The sequence below is a fragment of the Pseudoliparis swirei genome, chromosome 7 (genome assembly GCF_029220125.1).
Source record: "Pseudoliparis swirei isolate HS2019 ecotype Mariana Trench chromosome 7, NWPU_hadal_v1, whole genome shotgun sequence".
NCBI lineage: Eukaryota > Metazoa > Chordata > Actinopteri > Perciformes > Liparidae > Pseudoliparis > Pseudoliparis swirei.
In genome coordinates, this window is record NC_079394.1 from 18,477,290 (window position 1) to 18,490,395 (window position 13,106).

Consider the following 13,106-nt stretch of genomic DNA (forward strand, 5'->3'; position numbering starts at 1 on the left):
TCTTCTTATCTCTTTGTCACCCTCTCCACAAGGCAAACCCGTCTGAGGGAAGGTCAGGGAGGCAGGTTCACTGCAGAAACCTCCCTCCCAAAACTCAAACACCCACAGTACAGTAAACGACTTAGACTATGTCTTCCCTTGACAGTTTGACATGGCGAAAGCAAAGGCGGGAAGCACATGAGCAGCACAAAGAAACAAACGACATGACACACAAAAATGCGACATTTAAAAACAGGCAGAGCGACACAACAGTTGCATGTTCTACCCACAAAGATCTCAAGATATATCGAATTATATATATAGGTTCAGACCGAACGAACCAAACGAGAGAAACAAGAGGGGATTTCGTATGTACCTGAAACAGCAGCATCAGTGGCATGGCATAGGGATCTTATAACAACTTATAAACAACACACAGTCGCGTAGAGCATTTTAGTGCATACGATATTATGTACAACACTGATATCCTTGGGTGATAATTGTAGCTTGACTGAAATTTGAGAGCACTGGGACAGGTTTAAAACTAGTTTGTGATGCAGTTAGCTGGAAGAGTGTGGCAGAGAGGAGGGAGAGTCACCTGTTGCCTAGAGATTATGTAATTGTCAGTATTTTAGTCTCCCCTTTTTTTTTAATTGATGAACTTTTCCCCATTGGTTTGGAGAACGGGCCAGTATTACATTGCATGCCTGTCCCATAAAGCAGTGTGTCCTCCCCATCCCTCCCCACCCTTATATTCCCTCAGTTTTTCTCAGTTAAAGACGGCCCATGCGGCAGCAGTCACTCATGCTGATACAGATAACAGGAAGCATGTTTTGGTTGCTAGTTTTTTTTTTGTGTGTGTGTGTGTTTTAGTTTGATATGAAATCATGCTTCTAGTAGTAGTGTATATATATTTGTTTCCACGGTTTCTTAAAAAAAAAAAAAGGTAATAAAAACTACAAGTAAATCCGTATCCTTCTTTTCCGGTGCGTGCTGATAGTAGGCATAGCCTCTATGGTTGTCATGGCGTTGCCGTTCATTTATGTCTGTCTGCCTTTTTAATGTGTTCTTCCTCCTGTCGGCTGCTGCTGGTCATGTTTCCACGTAGGATGTTTTCGGTGAGGGGGTTGAATCCTGTGGAGAACTCTGCGGAGAAATGGAAACATGCTGATTTAGCCACAGCTCATCAGCAATCTACAGAGCAGGGGACATGCAAGCGACAGTAAGTCAATGCAAATATGATTGTTTGCCATCTTTCCCGACAATTAAAGCTCATATATCACCTAAATCCCTCTCAGATCAGTCTTTGCAACAATCAAACAATCAAACAGCGCATTAATTCTGCAGAAGCATTCAAGCAAAAATGGTTGGCAAAAGTGGTCTAAAATTCAGGAGTGAGTCGCTTGAAATATCAGTAATCACAGGAATGTCATGGCCTTTACGTTAGAAAGGGCAAGTCACACATGCACACACGCATACAACACCCCTCCCCCCCACACAACACAAATACACACACACACACACACACACACACCACACCCCTCCCCCACACACACACACACACACACACACACACCGCAGTGGCTCCAGATAGCAATACCCAGGACAACTGGCCTTACAGCTTTGACCTTGAGAGCTGTCGCTTTACAAGATCTGTTTTAGTCGGTTGCTTTGAGTGCACACTGTGCCAAGTTGCCAACCCTGTTTTCCAGCGAGTCACAACATGCATGAAGAAATAAATTAACCTGACTTAACTTTAAGCAAAATAATAATGATCTACTTGCATTAAACTAGCATTGTCCATCTGTATGGCATTATATTTAGTGCACAGAAACAATGTTTTTGTAAGTACATCATTTACATATTGTAGAACAATTTATATTACGCAAGGATTCATTTAATTTAAGCAAACAACAATTAATTTGGTTCCCAATGCATTTAGTTGCATGTTAGCAATTATTCACAAATATAACTCCATACATCTGCAGTTAACAAGGCAAAGCATTTTGCAGAAGGTGAGCAATTTCTAATGTTCAGTTTGTAACACTGGAGGAAATAGATATGTGAAAATAAATTGATTGGTATCACCTCTGCATTAATGCTGACAGACTTAAAACATCATTGTCATTGAATGTAACCCATTTTTGTAAGACTTTTATTGAATTGTTTTACTAAATGACATCATTCTGATAATTTGTTAAACTGAAGTTTATTTTTTCTGTGCCATCATCTCATTGCATGTCATTAGTATTGAATTAAAGGTACATTCAGATGCATTTAATCCAGAGACAATGGATTAAATGGTGGAGCCCACAGGTCAGATGAGGCGCTGTGGGTCAGTCCCGTACCTGCAGGACGCAGCACTCAGTCTGCCTCACTGCTTAACTCTCCGCAGACTGGCACATTTCACTATCTGAGCACCTTTCTTCACATCCACAGTATCGGGCTACATCGGGGGGGGGGGGGGTGGAGGGGTTGGCAGCAGAACAGGTGCGAGGATTGAGAAGAGGTGGGAAAACCGGAGGCGAACAAGAGGTTGAGGGAACATTAGTAAGGGATAGTGAAATAAAAGGTAGATAGGGATGGAAGAAGAAAATGAGGAATGGAAACAGAAATGGATCAACGGGGGAAGAAAAATATTGCCACGAAGAAAGAATGGACAGAAGAACAGGGAATACAACAGATATGAGATGAAATGTGAGAAGTGAAGGAAGAGGAAAGGGTAGGGCGGGGGGGGGGGGGGGGGGGAGAAAGAAAGTATGCATAAGCAGTCACGCAAACACAGAGAAGATGGATGGCAGTTGAAAAGACAGTTGAAGATAAGAGGGCATCAGAAGCATTGACAGTCTCTGGGATTCAGAAAACACCAACGTCAAATATATCTTTGATTTCTTGATATTCAGATGGATGGGATTTGACCACATAAGACAATACATAAAGGTAAACCCTAACATTCTAAAGTGTCTCAACGAGTTGAACCTAAACCCTCTGCTGCTTCCTGCTGTTAAAGTAAACAAAAGGTAAAAGATAGTAAATAATATCCGACCCAGCTCTGATTCAGAGTCTTGCAGGTTTGAGTGATACAGAACACGGTCACAGTTGAAGGACTGTCAACTTTAATGAAGGCAGAAAAGACAAGTCAGCCATTCAGATAACTGATGGGGACAGAATGAAATATAGCCACACACAATAGCCACAATCAATTCATTCAGTCATTAATATGCAAGGAACAAACGATGATAAGTGTAGCTGCGGCTTAGTGATGACTCAAATTACTAGACTCTGAATAGGCCGATGAACTGTGAGCAATAACAGCACCGGAGCAAAGTGGATTCATTCGTCCCTCCTGCATGCAGAATATTGGAGATTAATGTAACAGACGGTCGTCAGCAATCTACCAATTAACCAACAAAACGTTGTCCTCAGTCTTCACTTGTTATTTAGGACTGACACAATAAAACAGGGCTATGGCTTCTCAGATAATGAGCGCACACTCATCCTGTCGTACTGAAGCTGCTGCAGGTCTAGCTACTCAAGGAAAATCCACGGTGAGGTGACACGTTGGAGCTCACTGCAGCACGGAGTCTCCTGTTCACTATAAACTAGCTGCTACGTGGACTTTATTCAAACAGGGCCTGATCAGATGGTCAGCTGTCTGCAGATCAGAAGCCCACCTTGCTGCTGTCCCGGCCCAGGATGGCGTAGCTCATGAACTGCTCAGCATCAACCTCCAGCTCGTTGGCATCCTGCAGAGAACCCTCCAGGCTCACCTCCTGAACACCCTCCTCACCTGAACCCTTCCCTCTGCGCACAACCTTACGCACAATCTATTACATACACACATGTACAAAAGGAGGGTGGGAGAGAGTAATGCATGGAGGCAGAAAGTGGCAAAAAGACAGAGTTGGTGAAATATATAATAAATAATATAAATAAAATATCTTTTTGGGGGACATTGAGTGTATCTTTAGCGTAATGTCTTGTGTGAATAACTTCATAATGATTATTAGTGTAGTAAGTATTTTGTGTGAAGATGCTAGATCAGTATTACAACACTGTCATAAGTGAAAACAATCACTGTACCCAGTTTAAGAATACGTTTAAAAACAGCTTTCAGTGGCTGACCTTTTTTGTGACGATGTTTCCATGTTCGTCAATAAACTGTTCCTCGCTCACATGCTCCCCAGCAAGATCTTCAACTTCATCGCCCTGTGGACAGAAAACAGGATAAGATCCCGTAAAGATTAAAGAGTAAATGATGGCCCTGATATTAAAATAGCTGTCACTGCAGTGTGATTACTTTCACGCCATACACACGTCCACTTATTGGAAAGACAGAGAAGCCGATGAACACGTGGGTGAGGGGGTCAGAGGGTTGTTTGTGGAAGCATGTGAATCCAACAGTTGAGATCTTCCGAGTTCGTTAGCAACCTTTATAATGACAGTTGATGAAGGCCATGACAATGCGGTTATAGCCCCGAATAATTTGCAACGTGAGCTATTCATAAGCTCAAAGTCAGCCGGAGAGAAGTGAGGACAACGGTCAGCCCGTGTAGACCTGAATACAACTTGTCAACACATGAGCTATTGACAGAGTCTAAGATTCAGGGGGGTGAGTCCAAAGGCTTTCATAGAACTAAAGTCAAACTTGTTGAGCCCAAGAAAATCTATTTACAACCATATGTATCAGCAGGAGACGCATGTAGCCACATTTGCAGAGCAATTTAATGGTAATTCTAACTTAATCAAATTATTGATATGTTTGTGTCATTGTCAAATGTGTGTCTTTAATCACCACTGCCATGTTTGGACACGCCCCTGCCAGATCATCTACCCATACCAACACAAAGCTCTCCAGCATACTGCTTCCTTTAACCAAACAGTATTGTGTCCATCTCTCTCCTGCCCGTTAACCCTGTCTTCAAATTTCTGCTCGACTGTCCTCCGTCCCTCTGTCTGTACCTTCAGGATGACTCTGCGGCGGACCACTCTGGTGGTGACGTTCTCCTCTTCGTCATCCACTCCGTCGATCTCCCCGAGTTCGCGGTCCAGCAGAACGTGCATGTAGGTGAGCACGGACCGCACGGAGCCGCTCGCTATGTGGAGGACATTCTGACAGCTGATGACCAGGAAAGCCAGCAGCACGAAGCTGAAGAGGAGTTCTGTCACCAGGGCCCACATCACCTCAGAAAATCCACACGGCACCACGCGACAATAAACTCCCTCGGCCTTCAGTGGTTCCTGGTTCCAATGCGGCTCGTCTCTCAGCTGGCGGAAAAAGGCAACAGCTGCACCTGCGTCCTTCTGTCACTGGTTCAGTTGCAGTTTGTTTCTCTGTCTTTCAGTTCATGTCCGGCCTCCTTTAGCTGGGGCAATGGGCCCTTTCCTCAGGTCTCTATTCCTTCTCCTTCCCACTGACAGCTCAGCGGTAATCTCTCAATGACATTAATACCAAGCAAAAGCAACATTGGGAGGCTTCTATTCCCACCTCTCTCTCTCTTTCTGACCATGTGACCTGTGGGCTTTAAATACCAGTGTGACTCTGTGGTAAGACCACGAAGAATCCTGTCCGCTGACTTTCTTCAATAATTTCAACTCCAAACTGTTTTCACATCCACACCACCGAGAAACATTCCACCTCTATGAAGTCACAACTATGCAGCACTGCAGCACACCCCGTCCGAATGCTACACGCTAAAATGGGACTGAGCCAAACTATGTGAACCACATACAGAATCAAGCTCAAAAAGACCCTGAAAGCAACGGTATATTTCTGCTCCCTTACGGTTTTATGGCTGAGATTGTCTTTTACGGTGCAATGTAGTGGTGTTGTGCCAGAAATGTAAGACCTAGAAATGATTGGGGTGGTGTGGGGGGGTCATGTAACATGAGCGGCACAGTGGGAATGCTCGCTATATCTGGCCGGACTCTTTGTGCCCATCTTGGGCCCTAGACTCTGTGAATGTTTGCTGCATGTTTCTAGGATCTAATATGAATATTCACGACAGTTAAAGCTTATGCAACATGTTTCACTTCATACAAAGTGTAATATCTGTACAGCTGATTCCTTGTCATAAAGGACACACATTCCTCTTATTGTGCATGGGGGAGGAGCAACACACTCACCTGGTCCTTCAGGCGCACGTCGTCCCAGGCCCTCAGGTCTGGTACCCTGTGCGGGAAGCCCAAACCCGTCTCAAATGGCTGGGTTCCTCTGAAGTGCCCCCGTAAGATCTCCGAGTGCCCCATGTCCCTCACAGGCTGGAGCAGGGCCTCCTGGGACACACGGGACAGGTCTCCATCCACAGCGTTGCATACGGTTGATATCATGGTGTCCATGGCCTGCCTGGGTTTAGGCTGACTGCCCACCCAGGCCTGTGTGGGGTCAGTAGCAGGGATCCACCCTGGGCCTGTCTGCTCCTGCAGGTAGGAAAGGTAAGAGCCTGCACCCCCTCCGTTTCCACCGTTACCTGACCTAGAAGAAGAGGACAGATTAAAACGGAGGTGCTACACGTATGGTACACGCTTACTCCAAGGAAATTAAAGCAACTCATCATTCCCCTGTGGGTCACTTCCATCCTAAGAAAAACATACTCCAGTTCACCAGTGACATCCACTGACATGCAATAAAGATTAAGGAGATGTTAGAACAGATCTATTGTTTTGTTGGTGTGATTGTGACTTTGTCACCTGATGGGAAGACAGAGGGCCGCCTCACCTGTCAGCATTCCGGTCTGCAACACAGCTCAGACCAGGTGACTCACTCAGCCGAGCATACACCCGTTGCTGTCCTGCAACAAGAGAAAGCCCTTCCTCTGAGCCCGTCCCTCCTCCTCCTCTTCCTCTTCCTCCAGCTCCATCTCTACCAGTCGTACCGATGACTGCTGATACCTCCGAACTTGCACATGACCCCTGACAATTGTTCAGCCCGTTAAGATTGATCCCAGCGATGGTGCCTCCAAGCGAGGCCGGCGTGGCTATGCTGAGTGAGTCAACGCCCATCTCTGAATCGTCTTCGGGAAGCTCAATGGAGCCACTCGGCACCCCACCCCCTCCGCTGGCTGCGCTGGCCTGACTAGCCGGCCGACCCAGACTTCCATACGGCAGCCCCAGAAGACCTTCTGAATCGTCAGCATTGCTGCACTCAAGTGAGGAGTCCTCCACAGGTACCAGGGTTGGGCTGTTGCCTGAGGGCCACACCTGCACATCAGACATCTCCATGAGGGTGTCTTCTTCTGTGGTGGCAATGGGTGCACAGTCCAGACTGGAGACTTCCTGCCAATAAGGCTCAGCGCCCAGCGGGGAGGGCAGGCTGTACTGCATGGAGGCCGGCGAGAGAAGCTCTTCCTGCGCGAGCCCATAACCTGGAGCGAGACAGAGAGAGGCACACTGACACCCGGCCCCCCGCCTCACTCCCCACCTCACCCCCACAGCACCGGGACCCAGGGAGGGGGTAAGCGCCCCTGCCCAGGAGCTGGGCATTTACGGGGAGGGGGGGGGAGTAGAGGATGCTGAAGGGACAAATGGGGAAGAAATGGGGAAGGAGAGAGGGAAGGGCCAAGACAATATGAGCTAGAATAAAGGTGCAAGAGCTTAAGACAAAGAGAGCGAGGGCAGCTTTAAGAAGAGGGTTTGTCAAGCTCGATCAGCGCTGACTGTAAGAGCAGCAGCGGCGGCAGCAGCAGACACAGCCGGATGGACTGAGAGTCTGACACTTTGGTTTGGACCCAGCAGTGACTGATGCTGCTCTGCCGGCTGCCACCTGCAGGGAGACGGACAGGAAATACTGCCTCTGCCCCCCAACCTGGGGCCGGGAGACACACTTTGTCACACATACACATGCCAGAAACACACTCGCTCTCTCTAGGTCTCATACCATCACACGCAAACACTCACACTCAGATATGCATGCATTCAAATCCACTCCAAAATCAGGCAGGTTAATATCGTTGTCAGGCTGGATAGCATGCACGCAGGCAATCTCGTTGTCTCCTCACACACATCAGCTCATTGCACACAGCTGCTTGCTCTCTCATGGACACATATACTTATTATAATGCAATCAATATTAGACAGCTATATAAACATATAGTAATGCTGATATTTATGCAACACATATACAGTAGACTTGGGTTTTCCTTCTGTTGTGAAAGTCACATGGTTGCTGTCTACAACATGGAGTATTTTTAAATAAATAAGTAAAACTGCACACTATTAATGTGCTGTGGACTCAGGTCACTCCTTCAACTGTCTTGAAAACCCTTTATAACAATATATGTTTGTAAAGGCAGACCTTGCATGATAGAGCACAATGTCATGACAGCAGGAATGTTTTTTTAAAATTGAGATAATTACTTTATATTGCACAAAAAGAAAGAAAACTACATTGCAAATAATGCACTTTTACTGTACATAGAATGTGCCTTGTATCCATCTTGATCAAACGGAATTATTTTTCCTATAAATGAGCAACTACAATTGAGTGAGTGGTTAATGTAGGAACAACAAGGTGTGAATGGCTCTTTGACTGCCACTCCACAGGGTGCGTTAGCAGAAAGGACATTGATGTACATTGATGAAATAAGAGATGTAATGCAGGGAAGGCATACAGTACTTAGATAAGAGCGAGAAGAATGCAGGCGGTTCACCTTCTGCATGAGAGAGAGGGAGAGAGAGAGAGACTGTGCGTGTATGTATCCTGTAGGCTATAGTGTTGAGGAAGCTGTGCAGAGCTGCAGGATGTAACTTGATTCATGGCTGGCAGTGCTGCTGTTGAGTACTGCTGAGAGTGCAGGATATATTTGTGATACCAAGCGGCCAGAAGGACCTCTGGTCCTACTTTCGGCTTTTTCTCTCAGCTGCTGTCGGTTGTCTATATAAAATATTAATCATAAATATATACATATTGTGTTTGTCTTATGAAGTTAAAAGAGTCTAAAGATGTATTTGACAGCCATTGTTAAGAGTTGATTATACGTTTTGATCCTCATTCCTTGTTTATTTGCGCTACAACTGAACATATGGGGTAGGGTTCCTTTAGAATGTAGGGGCCACATTCACAAATGCTTGATTGCTCTTTGACTTCACTTTAAATGCTGCATTAAATCAGTATAAGCTGCTGCAAAACATTTACAGCTTTAATAATAGCATTAAAATATATTCACAACAAGCTCTTAATTGAACTAAAATCAACGTATTTCTTCAAAAAGCCTATTCTGAATATAATGAAGAAGACAAAGTCTATTTTGAAGTAAGTAATTGCACGCATTTCTCTTAAAAGTAAATGTGCAGGATTAGATGCGAGTTGTAAATATGGTGGAAGTCTGTGTGTTTATGAAATGTACAATAGCAAGACCTGAACTCACGCTTATTGTTTTTTGAGTCAGTTATTTTGTGACACCACAAAAACTACACAAGTTTTTTGTTTGCCATGAATGATATAATGAAATAATGTATCAGCCCTCTCTCTTCATGTTAAGGCTATGATGGTGAAAGAAAGAGAAAATAAAAGCACAAAAGGAATCTGGAAGTGAAGTATGAAGAATGATTGCCTCCTGATTGGAAGAGACACGAATACAGAAAAACAAAGCAGCGAAGCTCATATAAAAATATACGTAAATGAAATGTACTGATTTTGTCCATCCTCTTAAACACTGATACACTGTTCAAATGTATATGGAGGACACAAAACACTTACAATATACAACTTAAAACACACATAGACGCTCACGCTAATACACTTACACAGACATTAAACAATAAGAGGAATTACAATTAGGGAAGGAATAATATAAAATTGACCCTCGTACAACACTCACAAATACATTACAATATATATTAACATTAAATAAGCCATCACACAGTCTACATAGAATCAGTGACATACAAAACAACCACAACATTCATACATGAACAGAGCTGACGCGAGTTCACAAAAAAAGGTGTGTGGCCTTTTTTAACCCCCTCGGGACAGAACACAGAGGAGGAAGAGACAGGCTGTAGGTCCATTCTCAGGATGCATGCCATGCAAGAACACATCCGTGTTGGCTTAGCAGCTTTAAGGGCCGATGCAGCGTTTGAGTTGTTATCTCCAACTAGCCAGTGCTACTCCTGCCCCTCATCCCAGTGTCTCCATGCAAACACAGGGGGAGATGAGCGATGATAGTCAGCCCCATGCACATGCAGACAGGCAGGAGGGCAGGGAAAGAAGGGATGGGAAAAAGAGAAAAAGAAGAGCAGCAGGAGAGGAAGAGGAATATAAAATAGGGTGATGGTCACAGACAGAAACAGCGAGAGAGAGAGAGAGAGAGAGAGAGAGAGAGAGAGAGCGAGGGTCACCTCCCCCCTCCCAGTGGGTGCTGAGAACACAGTTTGTGTGTGCGGGTTATTGGTCACAGAGCGGACACTTAAAAAGGTGGGGTTTTCAAGAGCACAAAAAAAAAAAATGCACGACTAGTCGCAAAAAAAAAAGATAAAAGATAAAGATGTGGGTCAGAGGTCAACATGAAGTTGGCATGAGGTCAGAGTTCGGAGAGGAGTGAGAAGGAGGAAGAGTAGGACGGCTAGGCTGCAGATGACATGTCCAGAGAAACACAGAGAGGGACAGATTCACAGGGAATGAAAACAGGGCTCCCAAAAGGACATTCAACATTAGCCCTAACGAGACTCAATCTACTCCCCATGCAGCCACAGGCAGAGAGAATTTAATTTTCCTCTAACAAATGTCTTAAACAAGAAGTTATATCTATCATGATCTACTGTATTATCTTTCCTAACCTTGAAATGATCCCGGCAAACCTTACAAATGTACTGACCTACAATAGAGGTGCACAGCTGGCGCTATGAAGGAACACGCACAAGTAAAACTCTACAAAAATTGTTCTGACCAAAAGAGGGGAAGACAGAGAGAGAGAATGAAGCCTGCAGTAGCCTATAACTGATTCCTCTACTCTCTGCCAACTTGACCTGTTAAAGACTATTTCAATAATAGGCTAATGAGAATTAGTTTATAGAGGACTGAGCTTGACTTAAAGGAGCAGTTCTACATTTTGGGATATACACTCATCTGCTTTTGTTGCAGAGGGTTAGATCAGAAGCAACTCTCATGTTTGTACAGTAAATATTTAAGCTACTGCTAGCAGCCGTTTAGCTTAGCTTAGCATAAAGATTGACAACAGCTAGCCTGGCTCCATCCAAAGTTAAAACACCCACATAGGCTACCAGCACCAATTAAATACACATTAACACAGTGACTACTTGCCAGGAAACCTTCTGAAACTCCAGGATAAAAACAGCTAGCCTGGACAGAGCTAGCTGCTTCTGCCTGGCTGTTTCCAGTCTTAATGCTAAGCTAAGCTAACCAGCTGCTTGCAGGAGCAGTAGCTTCATATTTACTTCACAGACATGACAGTGGTATCGAGCGTCTTCAGCAAGACAGCAATTTTGCATATTTCCGAAAATGTCAAACTACATTTAGAAATGAATCAGTGAAAAAAATAACGAATTGGAATAAATAGATAAATGACCAAGGAAATTGAAAAATAAATGTCTGCATTTTTTCCTACACCAGACTATTTGTTTTGAAGCTGAGGCCAGATGGTTAGTTTTAATTCAACTGACAATTCAGTTTATTTACTGGCTAAAAGGTCAGTTATGGTCCCCCACTTGGTCACTGTGCCTTTAGAACGTATTCAATCTGGATAGTAAATCATAATCCTTTGGAAACCCGTCGCTGTGATCATTGTGAGATTAGCAGAAGACACAATATTCAGGTATTCAAAGTGCCGTCACGTTTTTATGCAGAACGTCAAAGCAGGAGCGGCCTTTGGGAGGCAGGTAGCCAGACAGATAGACAGACAAGACAGATATATGGTTATCAGATTCACTGCAGCTGTGATCTGAACATCTCCCTTTTCACCCTTTGACCCTCATGGCCGTACCTCTATGCATCGTTACATCTCTGAGTATTGCTCCAGTTTTCACAGAGTTGGACCTGTCACCTGTCAGACTGACTCATTGTCTGCATTGGATACAGAGAGGAGAAGCCAGTCCAGTAAGAGGGGGACTCACCGGTCCAGAGGTGAAAATGGAGTCAATAAGATGTAGGGTATGCATGTGTGAAGGAAACCATGAGTAAAAGGAGTAAAAGACCGAGGACTGACAATAAGTAAGGAAGTCAGTTAAGCTAGGTTATACTTATAGTATGATCTTCGAGGACTGATCATGTATGACGATATGTTGTTTTATAGACAAAATATCACTCTAAAAAAGTATATCGTCAAATACTAACTAATCTAATTATTTGACGTGAGTACACCAAATATAATACAATGACAACAATAACTAATAAAATAATTCGTAGAAATGATGGGATACTCATATCTATGTGGAGTGTTTCTTTTGGCTCAAAGGCTATTCAGTAATGGGAGGCTGAAAACTCATTTAAATCATACTTTTTTGTATACTTCACTTTACTTCCCATTACATTGAATGAATACACAGAGAAATGAACGTATAACCAAAAAAGCACTACACAAGTTGTTGTACAGTAGGAGTGTCCTGAGTCCCTCTGCCTGTTGCCTGGGTATATCCTGCAAAACTTTCACGTTTGTGGGCCCCTTTCATACACAACAGCATCACACCGTAATAAACAATAAAGCTATGGGAACAACGGAAATAATTCAGAGGGAAACACACCTCACTGTGCCTGCAGCAGAGTTTACGGAGCGAGTAGGAATGTTTATTGGCAAGATGGCTCAGGGTCAAGGCAAAAGGGACATGGGAAAGGGGCTGCATTGTGGGAGTTTGGGGAGGGAACTTACCATTGGTCAGACCAGGGGAGTCTCTCTCTTGTCGACGGCGGGTGAAATCGCGGGCGCCTTGTCTGGCAGGCTGAGGCGGCGGAGTCGGCTGAGGCTGCTGGCCCTCCAACATGTTGACTATGTCCATACGGTCAATACTTTTCAGAGCTGCGTACAAGCTCTCCACTGCAGAGAAGACGTGTGAAGGAGACACACAAGCAGACAAGAAAAAAGAGAAGGAGGGGAAGGGGGTTCCCAGGACAAACAGCAAAAACATTACAACAACAATCTGAATTTAATCGGGCTACAGAGACGTAATTATAGACA

The 13,106-nt window shown here is 44.4% G+C and overlaps 1 protein-coding gene across 2 annotated transcripts in view; it reads right to left on the reverse strand.

The window, feature by feature from the left end:
• The window catches only part of ank1a (ankyrin 1, erythrocytic a), a 38,059-nt gene continuing 24,953 nt past the window's right edge, over positions 1 to 13,106 (reverse strand). Inside the window, exons 38-44 of one of the 2 annotated variants that reach the window (XM_056420156.1) lie at positions 12,801 to 12,965; positions 6,698 to 7,343; positions 6,106 to 6,454; positions 4,105 to 4,188; positions 3,654 to 3,806; positions 2,328 to 2,425; positions 1 to 1,125 (exon numbers count right to left, since the gene is read on the reverse strand). In XM_056420156.1, the coding sequence (XP_056276131.1) occupies positions 2,354 to 2,425; positions 3,654 to 3,806; positions 4,105 to 4,188; positions 6,106 to 6,454; positions 6,698 to 7,343; positions 12,801 to 12,965 (1,469 nt within the window). In that variant the 3' untranslated portion in view covers positions 1 to 1,125; positions 2,328 to 2,353. Of the gene's footprint in view, positions 1,126 to 2,327; positions 2,426 to 3,653; positions 3,807 to 4,104; positions 4,189 to 4,941; positions 6,082 to 6,105; positions 6,455 to 6,697; positions 7,344 to 12,800; positions 12,966 to 13,106 lie in introns of those variants that run through there. The other variant, XM_056420155.1, reaches the window with a different exon arrangement.